We start from the raw sequence: 15210 nt of genomic DNA on the forward strand, positions 1-15210 counted from the left end.
TCAAGAAAATATTATATTACCTCTTGTCATTCCTAGTTACTCCAGCTCCACTATTAATGCCAGTGTAACTACAGATATATTTCTTTCTGTTAAACACTTGAAGTTGATTTGGCTTTCTCAGAATACAATTCTTTCAATGATGTCGTTAAAGAGAAGGGATGGAAATAAGAAACAATTTCCAAAACTGGCCCCCGCTAGGGAAGGTTGGAACATTGAACCAGATCATTATTTTGATATGCAAAAGCATATGTTGATAAGAAGACAAGTTAAGCACCAGACAACGGAAAAAAAAAAATCCTCTGCAGTGTCCCAATCTGGCGCCTGAGAGCTCGACTCGTGGAAGATGCGACATTCAATGGTGCTGAGCTTGAGAAGAAACAAAAGAAAAGAAAAAAAAAGTTGCTTGCATTGGGCTGGCACTGTAGGATGAAGCTTCTTCCACTTGTCGAGCTCTCAGGGCCGCACTGCAGTGTACCATCAGATGCCTACAGTGCAGAGGATTTTAATCTCTGGACAACCTATAAATCATTTATTTTCGATCAAAAGCATATGGAGACAAAAAGTGTATGTGAAAAAAATAAAATTTTTAAATAAAAAATTCAAATATTAATAAAATTAGTTAACATTTTTCTTATACCAGCATTTAATATAAGATCTTTCCATTTGACAAACCAAGTTTTATCACGTAGAAAAGTGATGTGATGAATCTGACCATTGGATATTTGGAGATGGTCTGAATAGACCACATTTCAAAACACGTTAAAATTCAATCAATATACCCTTCCTTGTAATAGCATACTCTTTTGTATATATGTCCATGCATCCTTTGTAAGCCCATGCAAATTGTTAATGGTCCTACTTTTTTTTAGTGGTTTATTTAGTCACATGGCCAACTCTGTTTCAGCTTAAATTTGACACATGAATAGGAAAACTTGGGATCTACTTGTCTACGATCCTATTTGACTCGCAACATGGTAGAACTAGGTGCATGTTAAGGAAATTCCATCGTAAATCATAAAATAATTAGGGCACAAGTTTCTCAAGACTGCACAATCTAAATGGTATTAAGGGTGTAAATGAATAGTCGAAATTCGTTTCCGTATCCATGTCTGTATCTGTGTAGCACTATCTGAATCCGTCTGAAAGCTAAACGAATATGAATGCGTATAGGCTATAGCTATCTGAAAAACTATATTTACATGTAAACGGATAAAATATCTGATCTGCATTCGTATCCGTATCCGTTTAGCACTATCTGAATCCGTTCAAAAGCTAACCGGATGTGGATGCAGATAGAGCATTATCCGAGCTACAAATCCAATCCGTTTACATCCCTAAATGGTATCTCAAGACTGTAAATCCAATTGTGCACATCAAAGGGTGGTCATATGTCAAATATCATCTCAAATTCAAATATTCAGTCATATATCCTTTCAAGTAGTGGCATGCTTTCCCACTTACCTTCTCGATAGTTCTTCGATGGTTTATCTTGTCTTGTGATCAATTTGATAATTTGTTCCAGTTGAAACTTTACACGTGAGCAAGAACTGGATTTACTTTTTCACAAACTTCTAGTCCTATTTATTTTACCACATGGCAAAAGTTGGTACACATCAAGAGAGGATGCCCTCTGCAATAGTTGTCTGGGGAAATCATGTCCATTTCTTTATGAAAATAGTTTTCCTTCACCGATGGACCGGTCCAAGGGTTGGAGAGGGGATCGAGGGATAATGGGAGAGCATTATCGACTTCATACCATAGATGGAAGATCATTAATTACCTTAATTACCTTTCGTGCATACCTTTGAATTGTTTCTAAGATTTCTTCATAGGATTTCATTATCTCTAACTTTTTTTGGTATGCTAGTATGCAACCGGAATCTGGATCAGCTACCCACATGGGGATGTATATGAATCATGCTGTTTCTCCTCCCGTACAACTTTATTCCATGTTGCCAGTGTGGCGCTCCTTCTTTTTATTATAATGCTTATAATCTTTATATCATTATAAATCCGACCTTAGCTCAGTTGGTAGAGCGGAGGACTGTAGTTGGTAAAACAAAACAGATAATCCTTAGGTCGCTGGTTCGAATCCGGCAGGTCGGAATTTTCCCTTTACATTCGCTTTTTTGTGAACATGTCCACATTCTCTCTCTCTCCAATAAATTTCAATCCCATTGTGGATTTTATGTTTTTTTAATGGAGGTATACTGTAATGGAAATATAATTCTTTAAGAATTTGTTGATTGTTACAAAATGATGACCCAACCAACTATAACTTTGAATGGTTCAAGGAATCAGTATCGGATCGATCGATTCGTATCGATATTTTTTTTAGATCGGTAACAATTCGTATCGATATTAGTAGAGGCTGATTCATATCAGTATCAATCGAGTCTGATACCGATATTGACTGATACTATACCCATCTAAGGGTATTAACCAAGGGTAAAAATGTAAATAAAACTGATTTTTCTTTGAAATTTGAAGGTAAAACTGTCTAATACGGGCCGTTTTGGATCGATATCGGCTTGAGACCGATACCGATTACTAAAAGCTTGCTCTTATGTGGCTCATAAAGAAGACCATCAAATAGGGGTCAAACGGCCAGTTAGAGTCTGTTTATAAGTTTTTGGCATATCCAGGGTCATTGAAGCCAGACCATAGCTTGCAAAAACATGAATCTAGAGGAACAATGGCTTACTTAACTGGTCATATCTCTCTCTACCAAACTTCGATTTTCTTGTTTCTTTCGTCGAAGTAAAGCTAACTCGAAAGGCTATACCTCTCATGCTATTACCTTTAACTCGTGTTCAATGCATGGATCCTGAAATTGAGTTACAAACTGATATATTTGCTAAAAATGATTTCTAAAGCGAGGACTCCCAACTCAAAATGAACATGCAATATTTTGGGAGTGTGTTGGTTGTGTTGACAACAATGAACAACACCATTTCCAGGCTACGTTGTTTGATAGGACTTTGGACATGTTTTTTTTAATGGTATATGAATTTGAAACTGTATTTTGAATGATAATGGATGATATGTCTTGGAACTTATAATGGGTTTTGAAATACATATGCAATAATGCTAGATGTTATAGTTGTTTTGGAACATTAAATACAAGTATTCAGGTAATAATTCTTCAATTTATACGAGTATTCAGCCATTTTTTTGGTCTCCTTTTTTAAAAAAAAATCTACACCCTTAAAACTCGTACTATCCGTTTCTATTTTTTACTGTTTTCTGTTTTTTACCATACCATTCGGAGTTTTACACCGTTTAGAACCCGTACCATCCGTTTCCTTTTTTTTTTGTCGTTCCCATTTTTGCTAACGATGGTCTTATCTCAATTTTTCATAGTAATAATAAGTTTAACAAAACCTATCAGATGCTATTGGGATTTTTTATTTTATTTTATCAGTTTACCCAGTTTCAATCCAAACGGCACTCTGGTTGATATTGGTTTCTAAGCAATATTCTAAAAACCAAAACCATTCATAAACTGCTGCCTTGTCAACCAGATCCAAGTTTACACTCAATGAGATTAAAAGATGCATCAGAAACATATTCAACTGGAAAAACAAAGTTGCACATGTTAATGCAAATTAAGGCTGCGTTAGGTATGCATTCTCGGTGGATTTCACATTCTGAGATGATAAAAACAGTACAACTGTTTACATGAATAAGAGGACTGCAGGATAGAGCATTGGACTTCCTCTAGATACAGTGTGGAAGGAGTTAAAAAACTTTCTTTTGTTATCACAAACACAAGAACAGAAACCTCAGTGCAGAAAAATAATCAGCAGAGTTCCATCATTAAACTCCTGATACCTTTCATACAATATTCAAATCTGCTATTTTTGAAAGACCAAGCTGCAGTTGGATCAATAGTCACTCTGTAAAGTAGGAGATACATTGTACAAAATAATCAGACAGACCGCAGCCGGCAGAGACGAGGCTACTTAGGAAACTGAGCTCAAAACTGGCTCATTGAAACATATTGGGTAGGGGGGGTATGGGGTTCAATCTAGCACCATGCTAAGGAGATATAACAAGAAGTATCTTTTGTGTGGTTTAAACAAGGTTCAAATCTGCAACAGTCAAGGATTAACAATTAAGCTCCATTCACAATATAAAAAAAGTTTTGAGCTCCATCACAAATCACAGACCCAAATCCACGTATAACATTACAAAAATAATAATAAATGAGTAGATTAATCAATAAATATACATTTTTAGTCCATCATGGAACCCATCAAAGTTCAACCTAATCCATCTGATTTGAGGGAACAAGATAAATTTCCCTTCAGGTTCTTATTCAATCTTGCATTTGATCAGGGAAAACATTGGAATTGAAGCTGGAGGTTATCCTATGTATACAATTATGGTTTGCAAATACGGGGTGGGAGAATCAGACTTTTGAAGTATAGGGGAACTTCAATCCAGAGTGGATACCCAAATTTATTCCTTCCAGGAGGTTATGAGCCATAGCAAGAACTTTATTTGACAACAATGGTTGACAGATAGAGGTAGGTTTTGAATTGGTAAGAGATAGAGAAGTCAATATCAGGAAAAGCGTAAGAACTTCATTTACAACCAATATCTATCATAAAAGAACACGGAAGAGGTAGCTTCACATAAGCGTTCAGAAGAAATAAATTATGCATGTGAATCACCACTAGACAATGCATTCCTAAATGAATAATATTTTTTATACCCAATAAGATTACATATTTTAGAAAATAATGAAGGGCTCTCAATGATCTTTGACTTCAATTTTCCAGCTCACTAGCAAAGGTAGGGTGGTCCAACACAGTTTTAGATGTATCCTTAAAACTAGGCTCCCTTACAGCCCTAAAAAGGACAACTTAATGGAATCTATCATCTAACCATAGACAAGGTCATCAATAAATATAAAAGTGCTAGCTTTGCACCTAGAAATCCTAAACATGGAAATTGTTCCTTCTTCAGAATACATGAATTAGTCATCAGTTACCTCTCCGAACAAGTCAATTACTACCACCAAACTACCCAGTTGCTACAGAAAGAACAGTCCCAAGCATATGCAATAGCCTATATTAGATACCTAAAGAACTAAGCTCATATTTGCTTCGGTAGTTGTGTAAGGTATTCCATCTCTTCTTCTTTCTTGCAAGTCCATCCAATTCTCTCATCCTAACCTCCCTGTCAATGCAAAGTATTCTCCTGTGTGTTAGCCAATCATCATTCCAATTCAATCCTTTGCCCTGACCATCACATCTGCGCCTTGAATTCTTAAATGAAATAGTATCATATACATGGTCTCAAATATACAAGATGATGATGGAGAAGAACCCCTGATGGAAGCATGCAAGCAGCAACCAAATAAATGGAGCAAAGAAATAAAGTGTCAAACTGCACTTTCTTGCAAGCAGTTTTCTGTTTTCTTTTCATAGTTATCAAGGCGGGAAGGCGACCATGGCGTTTTAGACAGTCAAAATTCAAGGCGACACCGCCATGTCGACCAAGGAGCCTAGACGCGGCGATGCCTTGATAACTATGTTTCTTTTCCTTTTTTTTTTTCCATAAATGTTTTGGTCTATGTGCCTACATTGGAACCCTCTTGTGGCACTTTAATGTCAAATTGTAGGGTTCCTTTTTTTCTTTTCTTTTTTTTTTTGGGTGAGGGGGTTGTAAAAGTGTAAAACAGTTTTAAATGTGGATGAATCATCAGGGAGCTAGTTAGAAAATTCTTTTGCTTTTTGTAACTGGTCAATTACGGCTGTATATCAAAAGGTCCATTACCCAGTGCAGGTCCCGCCTATGTAGGGTCCAGTCCTAAGAGGGATGAGCTTAGAGATGGCCCTAATCTTCTGTATTTTTAAGTGGCCGCTGTCAAGACTAGAAACCTGGCATTTGCCCCTTATTTCTAGTCATAAGGAGTTTGGATTTTATACTGTCGTCACTCCTATATTCTCCTTTTGTTTTCTGTTGAAAGCATCTTTTTTTATATTTTTTATCACAGCATACACATCTACTGACCAGCCACTTTTTCATCAGACCATCCCACAACCTTAATGTCAGTATGCTATTCACAGAGTTCTGTTGCCATTGTAGAACTCATTAACATTTATGAGCACCATTAAACCCATCAACCATCCTCTCATCTGAACCTAAACAGAACCTCAAATCGCATCATTTTCTAACCATATTCTACTAGGACTCCTACAGTCAGCAAAACAGCAGCTTATCTCTCTCCTAATCCACTTATCAATTTCAAACTTTCAGACCCGCTCCATGTCTACTCACTTTTTCTGACACATAATATTGTGAGATACATAATTATAAATCAATGAGAAAAGTATTATTCTGTCTTCAACATGCTCAATTAAGTTGATGAGTTTGCAAGACTATTTGCACAAGTTCCCTCCCAATTACGTCCAACTTCTCCACAGACAGGAGTTACTCCACTCAAATATAAAATAATATAAGCCTACTTCAATCTAAAGTTGGATTTTTCTTGTACAAATTGAAGGCTATTCCATTAACACTTGGATGTCAATTGAAGAGGATCTGCATGGGTGTTGGAGTGGAAGGTTAACAAAAACAACTATCAAATACTAGGATCAATCGTTTGAGTTCTGTTGATCCTGTGATATTGCTAGGTCACTAAAATCATTAGCAGGAGATTCAAGTCTGATGTCGAACAAAAATAACACTCGCACCCTCAAAATTAAGTAATAAGTATTTTGAAGAATACAAGAGATCTAAGCAAGCCACCAAGAAGTCCCACCTATTTAATAAAACATCCAGAAACATGCTACAAAATCAGAAATTCCATGATCCTATGTCAAAAACAATGGGTTAAGAGAGTAAGCGATGTTCCAATCAACCACAACAAAAAGGAAAAAAAATGCATATTAACTAAATTTCCTTTGGACAACGCTGAAATCTAAAAAATATAAAATGCACCAAGTAGCCATGAACATGGACATCCCCATATTTGCCAATTCTCCAGTTTGATTACAATAGAACATCCAAGTGTTGGTAATTCTCTCACTGCAACTTCTAATTTCAAAAGGAAAGAAACTGCTAGATTTCTAGATTAGCAACTATTAAATTTGGTCAAATTAGAATGCGCACCTGTTGTACAAAAAATCCTACTCTAGTTAAATTACAAAATTTATTTAGTCCATGATTTCGGATGATGAACAAGGGCTATTTACTTCATTCATGGGCATATATGCATCTCTACAAGGAGCACAATGATTGATAGAAAAATGATCTGCAGACCATCAAAAGCTAAGTTTCTGAGATGGAACATGTACCCAATTCAAATATCCCACTTCTCTTTACATAAACAAGAAAAAGACATTGATTAAAACTCAAAAAGACTTGTAATTGTGCCCGATCTATCCCAGAGCCTGCCCTGAAAATTAATCAAATGAAATGTTTCAACAACATTATATGTCAAAAGCCATTTCTGTGCCCAATTACCATAACAGATACCGCAATATCAATCAACATTGCAAATTCCAATATAACCACAAACGGATAATCATGTAGACCTGGAAAATCTATGCTTTCTTATTCATCTTGAATCTTCAAATATATAAAGTGGAATCCCTTTCACATCCCTAATGAAAGCAAAGCAGCAATGTGACATCATGAAGAAGCTTATTTTTAAGTTTTACATCATATATAACTTTTGGAAATAGAAAAGATTTTCCATGAGTGCTAACAAAATATGCCTATAGATGCACATCCGAACTGTAAAAACTCAACAAATATGCACCCACTTCTTGTAGATTCCCCACAATACAAGAACATGAATGCTCCAACATTCCTGCCTATGTACATTAGCTCGGTTCCTAAACTACAAATGAGCTGTATAAGAGCATATGATACATGAAGTATGAAGCAGATATAAAATACAGGATAACGAGCATACTTAACAATCCGCTGCTGTTATGAACATGTAACCAACCCATCCTGCATAAGTAAATACCCTTCACTACACAAGGTCTCCCTCACCGCCCGATAAAACTCCAACCATGCCGACGAGTATGCTTCTGTTGGCCCCCATAAGAATGTCGGATTGGGGCTAGCCGGGATGGCAGGAACCAAATCCAACACCGATGCAGCTGGTCTCAATGGCTGTGGGAAATTAAAAGCCAAATTGTCGACTTTGTGCTCGTAAATTTTCCCATTCCTGTCCAATTTATACCTCGAAGTCCCCTGAAATTGCCCCTTTGCCTCCCATGGAACCCTGGGAACACCCTTCAAGTTCCATCTGATTAGTATAACGTTCTCAGAAGGCTGCCATATCCTATAAACTTCAAGCGAAATTTCCCGAAACAGAATTCGGCTATGGAAACACAAGGCCCAGAAGATCAATTTGTAGTTGTCGATTCCGGTGAAGGTGTTCAATGGGTCCATGAACGTTATATCATCTCTGAAACCAAAAAAAAATCCAATAAATAAAATCTCTCAGAACTCAGCAAAGAACCCTAACCTTAGAATTTTGGTCCTTGGAGAAAAAGAATAATAAAAAACCTGTAGATGTCGTAATTGAGGTCCTTGGAGAAAATTAAAGGCAAGTCTTCTCTAAGAGTCCTCACAGCAAAGCCGAGATTAACGTAGAAATCGTCCTTCTGTTTATCCTGTGCATTAGGGAGGTCCTTATCCTGCGCACGGCGAATGAGTGGGGTTTCGAGTTTGGTGAGAGGAGACGAAGAGAGGAGAGGAGTTGAAGGAGTGGGCTTTGTTAAAGAAGTTTGGTGAATGAGATTTTCTTTGGATTTGGATTGAACGAGCAGAGAAGGAGAAATGTTTGAGAGAAGAAACGACATTTCCAACAGCCCTTTTCGAAGTCAGCTTTTCATGGTAGAGAGAGGGAGGTAGAAAGGGGAACTTGTTAGAAGAACGCCTGTGTGTTCAAATGAGATTCTCACTCTATTGCTACATGGGTGGCTTTGAACGGCTCTCTGAGTTTTAAGTGTTTTCACTTTAGGGAAAATTACATATGCCTTCCCTGGATTTTATCCTAATTATATGTTCCTCCTCTTGATTTTCTCACCCCATATTCGATTCCCCTGTAGTTTTCAAAAATTTACTAATTCCTCCCTTACCTTTAGCATCCGTCTGTGAAGTGCTGGCCTGGTTTAGTTAGAATTTTTATAATGCTCAAACTAATCCTTGATCATTGTAAGATGATCCATTTACCCTTTTGATGAAAACTTAAATAAGAAGAGATAAGTTTTATTGTTTGTTGCTGTGGTGTTTGTTCGGAGGAGGGTTGTACGGGGGCAGTCATGTCCATTGGGTTACCAGAAGGCAAGGTCCAGAGATCTTGGTAGTGGCATTTCTCGATTTCCTTCTCTGGGCGAGACGATTTTCCTTGTTCTATGGTACCTGAAACTCCCCATGGAGCCACGGATTTCATTGCAAGAACAAGCGAAAGAGATGGGAAGTTACCTTGAACTCCATCTTCTTCCTTCTTAACCTGGAAATCAGACCTTTTTTTTTGGGAGAAATGGAAAGAACACTCCATCTTCTTCCTTCTTAGCCTGAAATCAGACCTTATTTTTGGGAAAAATGGAGAGACGATAACTCTACAGAGATCTCCTAGGTCCTCGTCAGCTAATCTTATCTTTTCGTTTCTTTTTGGATTAAAGTTGCAGTCTCTCCTGTCTTCATTCTTGGTTCTTTCCTCCTAGGTGAGGCCCTTTCCTTTCTTTTTTCTTTCCCTTTGTTCAAAGTAGCCCACATGGAACCATATTTTCCATCTCTGTAGAATCATCATCTCCAATACAATCCACGCTTTTGTCAGAAAAAACCCTTGTTTTCATAAATTGATCCATCTCGGTTCTACTTCTGTGTTCATAGCTTTCAAATTTGAAACTGGTTCAGGGAGCAACCACGACCCTTTGCTGTAGACGTTTTGGATGGTTTTTGTCCGGGAGTTGATTTCTTTTGTTATGCCATAGTTTTTGTTCTTGGAGGATTTGAGATCCCTTTAGCCGGTTTGGTTGGGACTATGGTGTCACAGACGGCAATGCTCTTCAGTTGGTTCACCGGGGTTGAAGGAGCAGGGTTGGGGCAGAGTTACAGTAAAGGGTTTTTTTTTTTTTTTGGTAATAGTTGCAGGAAAGGGGTTGTAGGAGGAGGAGGAAGAAGAATAAGAAGAAGATAAAAGGGTCTATTTTCATGGACCTAGTGTTAGTTTGGGATTAAATCAAAAGGGTAAACGGGTCATCTACTTGTGGTGGTGGTGGCGGTGGAGGACGAAAGAAATGAGTGTTTAAGGTTGAAGATGATGAAAAGGGTATCATTGTAATTCTACTTGTGATGTTTTAGAACAAAGGTAATATTGTGTTTTCAAATCATTAATTTACAGCAAACTAACACAGTCAGCTATAAGGGGTTAAAATGTAAGGTAAAAAAATCAAGGGGAAAAACATGTAATTAGGGTAAAGTATAGGGGAGGCATATGTAATTTTTCCTTTTCTTTATTAATAAAACAGTTCTACACAAATGTTTCTATGGGATCTTTATCGCCCCTAGTATTACTGGGAGTGTTGTGTGCATCGTGCGATACTAATTTTGGAGGAACCATGCATGGTGGTATGGTGGTGATCATCCATCACGAACGTTCCACTTGAAGTAGGGTTTGACAAAGCAAGTATGATCCTTGATCTGGATCTGTTGAATAAATGGGGTCAACTACCAGGATGGACTAAAGTTTCGGGTATGGAACCCAACAAGGAAGCATCGAATCAATGTAAGGGAGTAAAAAATAAGAGTGCAGGCATCTGGCGGTGCACTACAGTGCGGTCCTAAGAGCTCGACGTGTGGAAGAAGCGTCATCCAACGGTGCAAGCTCGATGCAACATATTTTTTTTTTTCTCTTTTCTTTCTTTTCGAGCTCGGCATCGTTGGATTTTGCATCTTTCACGTGTTGAGCTCTCAGGCCCGCACTGCAATGCATCACCAGATTAGGGCACTGTAGAGGATTTTTTTTTCCAAGGATTTATCTTTTTGAGAGGAGGACATGACCATGCATGGTGCATGGTTGTGCACAGAACCTTTTGAGGGAAAACTTATAGGGGAAAAGAGAGAGACTCACTGGCTGAATGGAAACAGAGAAGAAAAAGGGGGCACTGGGGTAGAGACTTAACTCAATAGCCTCAAATGGAGACTCGCCAAAGAAGAGGAGCAGTTATTCGGCCTCCCACCGCTGAAATCATTGTCAATGGAGTTTCTTGCAATCGATTGTGATTTGCGAAAATAACAAAGAAGAAGAAGGGAGCAGGGCGTATTGAGTCAAAAGCCTCAGTCATCGGAAGCCACTGAACTTGTTCGAGAACGGAAACAGAGAACGACTAGGGTTCCAACTTCCAACTGTGGGTTGAAGTGCGTGGTTGAGTGGTTTTCGAGAACGGAACGAGTCTGCGAGGGTTTTGGATTTGAGGAAAACCAGAAAATTCCAAACCACAAGGTCTAGTCTAAACCAAAAAGTGGTACAAAAGTGAACCAGACCATCCGGTCCATCCGGATGACCAAAATCAAATAGGAAGTTTTTCAAAAATGTAATAACCCTTAAGGGCCCGTTTGTTTGCTGGATAAAAGACGTTTGTTTGCCGGATAAAAGTGGGATAGGAAAAAGGGGGTAGGAAAAGTATAGTATTTCCCCACAAAATACCAAGCATGCATGTGTTGGGATACATGGCGCAGACCGTGCGCACATGGCCACTGCTGGCTGCACGATGCGCACAGCAGCGCCCCCAGTACTAGAGGCGATAAAGATCCAAGAAACAAAAAGATTAATAATAAAAAGGTTGGTTCACCATTAACCATTTTTTCCTCCTGTATCAACAGAAACCATATAACCATTATATTCCATAACTCCTTGATGCAAATTGAAGACCTACAACAGTAGGAAGAAACCCAAGAGAGGCCAGATCATGTCCTAGTTAGCTATATTTCACTTCTGTTTTTACTTAGGTCCTTTCAAGCGTCTTTTGGGTTAGTTCAATTGAACCGGTTTTATGTGGTTCAATTTTAATTGTAAGTTTTTTTTTTATTATTTTAGTTTAAAAAAATAAAAGTCAATCTATTTGAGAAGGCGAGATACACTTCTGCCTTCAAAAAACAGAGATCAGATACATGTCACATTGTCCTCCTCGTTAAGGACAAGGTCCTCATAGCAAGAGCATCAGTGATAGCATTACTAGCTCTTGAACTAAATTAAAAATACAAGACCCAAAGCAACTTGGAAGATACATGATGGCTTCTATAATAGGCTGATTAAATAAAAGAGGAGAAGAGGATGTCGATTGCAAAGTTGAGATCACTTCTTGGTTATCGCTCTCCATGATCAAGTTATTAATCCCCTTTGGGAAAAATGGGGAGGAGGCTCCTATGCCGATGAAAATGTTGGCTCTTGTGACCTTGATGGAGGGGTGTAGTTAATTGTGGTTTTTTTTTTTTTTTTTTTAATTTCTTTTATGGAGTCTACATCACCTTTTGTTTTTTTTTTATTTTTATGAAAGTATAATCACACAAACCACATACCAATCCCAAAAGATTAATTGGACTTTTAAGACTGTGGAATGACAGATATACATAACACACATCATACTCACACACCCGATGTGGGACTAAAGCCATCACCTTGTCCTAAAAGTCCCCGGTTACCTTTTGGGATTGGTGTGTGATTTGTGCGAGTCCACATCACCTTGTGAGAGTCAATCTAGGACCATGAAAGGGGATTGTGCTATGTACAATCTAGGGTCGGTTGTGGAATCTCCCATTCCAACTTGATGTCAGCGATGGTTAAACCTAGGGCTTCTGGAGGAACTCAAGTACTCAACCCTCTCTTTCATCACTTCGATTGTTGAGGGTAGCTCCTAATGCGCTAATTCATCCGGAATTATTCCCGAACTCTTCAAATAATCGCAGATGATAAAACGAGACATCAGCTTCTCCTTTTGGCCTTGAATCATTCCCCAAGTGACCGAAGGCATCTCATTTCTGGGAATTTGCTGGACTAATCAAAGGCTTCAATCAATATGAAAAATAAAGATAAAAGTTCAACGTTCAAGACTTCAAACTTCATATGAAGATATTGGGTTGGCCGTTTGGACAGAAACGAAGATAGGAACAGAGAGGAGTAGAGGATGGGATGATTCCGATCGTGAGTAAAAAAGGATTGATAAATGGGCTTGAACCTGACGTGAATCGAACACGCAACCTTCTGATCTGGAGTCAGACGCGCTACCATTGCGCCACAGATCCTATAATAAAATATTGAGCTATTTTGTGTTAATTCAGTACCGCAACCATTATTTAGACTAATACACCATCTCATATCATCTCGGCTGATACATTATAGCAAAAAGGAAATCTCGGCTGATACATCGCAGGATGTCGATATGATACAATGAGATACGTCTCTTATTTTTCTTTAGAAATAAATGGTATTGATTAGCACGACTGATTTCATAAACCTGACCATTGGTTGAAGTAAAATTCAAAAATTATTTAACGGACTACATGTGAACCCGACGTGAATCGAACACGCAACCTTCTGATCTGGAGTCAGACGCGCTACCATTGCGCCACGGATCCTTCTGTAATTTATGTGTGGATTTTAATTTTCAGACGGAAACCGAAAAATTAGCACCAACAGGTCAGCAGGATTAGTATGTCAAGAAGTTTTACCAGAAAAATGAGAAGCTGCCAACTACGTCTGGGGAATAAAAAACCTATTTCTTGCAAAATTAGAGAGAAATTTTGTGTAAATATGTTAGAAGAAATTCATTTTAAGGTAAGATCTGATGAGGGATAATAGTCAGGGTATTTTAGTACTTCAAGCTGATGATTTTTTTGGTCTTTTTTCATTTTTTAATATGGTCATAATGACCGAATGGAGATGACCTCACTATATGTTAACCGCCCCACCCTCTCCCACCCTCCATTCCCTCACTGACACTTCTAACTTAGTATGTCAAACATGGGTGGGGTGGCGTGGGGTGGGGTGAAGTCCCAATTTAATGGATAAGTAGACCCCAAGGTTCTATACTTACAAGTAAAAATTTAATTCAAACATAATTTGCATAGTAACAAAATAGATGTCTGCGAATTCAGGACCATGGGAGGATGGTGCACAGTAATGACTGAAGTGTCATTGGGATGATGAACATACATGGGGTGCATCAGGAGGATATTTGATCGAATTGAACTTCGAAATTCGACATTTGATTAATCCAAACCATGTATTATCTATTCAATATTTAAAATTATCATATCATTATTCCACAGGACATAGTGAGAATGAACTGCTTGCTTTGATAAGCTTATCAATCGGGGCAATCAAATGGTTTGTTCTTTCCCCTTTTTGGGTTTGAAATTCAAGTTATAAATGGTTTAATCAAAACTCTTCCATTCGAATTCATATCCATTTCTTCGGATATTTACCCAAATAGTCAGATATCAGAAAATTTTAAATATCTTTTGATATTCAGATGGTAATCAAATAAAGATTCCATTATTGATCTATTCACTCCTATTGTATCCTCTACTTATCAATATTTTTTTTATAACTCAAACTTTATTTTATATTTTATTAATTTTTTTTAATGAAATAGCTAGCAAGCTAGAAAAAAGCATGTCATTCAATTATTATTTTCCGCTGTCTCGTAATCCTTCCTGCTAAACAATTATGTTTACAGATTTGCTTGATACTAAGCGACCACGTTCTACAAACTCCTCTCTGATAGGTTTATGAATATCGACCATCTCAACACAAAGGATCACAGTTGCCAAGGGCTAATATTGCTGGCCTTGGGCCTACACTGAGGGAAAATTATCACCTCCAGTTTGTTGATCGGCTCAGTTCCCCAGTTCCTCTAATAGGGGGATGGTGGATCCCACCCGGGCAGGATGTTTGGGCATGGGTAGAGAGGTCATTTCAGCCCCCCTTTGTTAGAGGAACTAGGGAACTGGGACGGGCAGCTAACTGGAGTTGATAAAGATCCCTACACTGAGTCGTGAGTCAATGTTAAAAAAAAAAAAAGTGGGCTCCATGATCACTGTCATGGAGGCCCAATTCCTGTGAAAGAATATATGTTATGACTTTAATTGATTTAGGTCTAGCATTCCTAAGGCTCCATTTGGTTGCAAGGTTGCAAGGGGAATTAAAGGGAAGGGAAGGGAAAATTTTCA

At 38.0% G+C, this 15210-nt stretch overlaps 1 protein-coding gene and 3 non-coding genes across 4 annotated transcripts; 1 reads left to right on the plus strand and 3 right to left on the minus strand.

The window, feature by feature from the left end:
- The first annotated feature begins 2013 nt into the window (after nucleotides 1-2013).
- Nucleotides 2014-2106, plus strand: TRNAY-GUA. The gene is made up of 2 exons: nucleotides 2014-2050; nucleotides 2071-2106. It is a non-coding gene; the product is annotated as a tRNA-Tyr (tRNA).
- Nucleotides 2107-7755: 5649 nt separating this feature from the next.
- Nucleotides 7756-8847, minus strand: LOC122640014. Its single transcript, XM_043833092.1, has 2 exons — nucleotides 8539-8847; nucleotides 7756-8437 (listed from the first exon to the last, which is right to left on the minus strand). The coding sequence occupies exons 1-2, from the start codon at nucleotides 8832-8834 to the stop codon at nucleotides 7951-7953; spliced, it is 783 nt and encodes a 260-aa protein (XP_043689027.1). The 5' UTR covers nucleotides 8835-8847; the 3' UTR covers nucleotides 7756-7950.
- A 4362-nt stretch (nucleotides 8848-13209) lies between these two features.
- TRNAW-CCA lies at nucleotides 13210-13281 on the minus strand. The gene has a single exon. It is a non-coding gene; the product is annotated as a tRNA-Trp (tRNA).
- Nucleotides 13282-13542: 261 nt separating this feature from the next.
- On the minus strand, nucleotides 13543-13614 carry TRNAW-CCA. The gene has a single exon. It is a non-coding gene; the product is annotated as a tRNA-Trp (tRNA).
- Nucleotides 13615-15210: the final 1596 nt, after the last annotated feature.

This window comes from Telopea speciosissima, chromosome 9 (assembly GCF_018873765.1).
Source record: "Telopea speciosissima isolate NSW1024214 ecotype Mountain lineage chromosome 9, Tspe_v1, whole genome shotgun sequence".
Taxonomy (NCBI): domain Eukaryota; kingdom Viridiplantae; phylum Streptophyta; class Magnoliopsida; order Proteales; family Proteaceae; genus Telopea; species Telopea speciosissima.

Excerpts from the sequence above, each read along its gene's own strand:
- LOC122640014 (XM_043833092.1), bottom strand. The coding sequence starts at position 8,834 with ATGTCGTTTCTTCTCTCAAACATTTCTCCTTCTCTGCTCGTTCAATCC. Across the intron at positions 8,438-8,538 it reads CTCAATTACGACATCTACAG|AGATGATATAACGTTCATGG; the intron begins GTTTTTTATTAT and ends TTTTGGTTTCAG.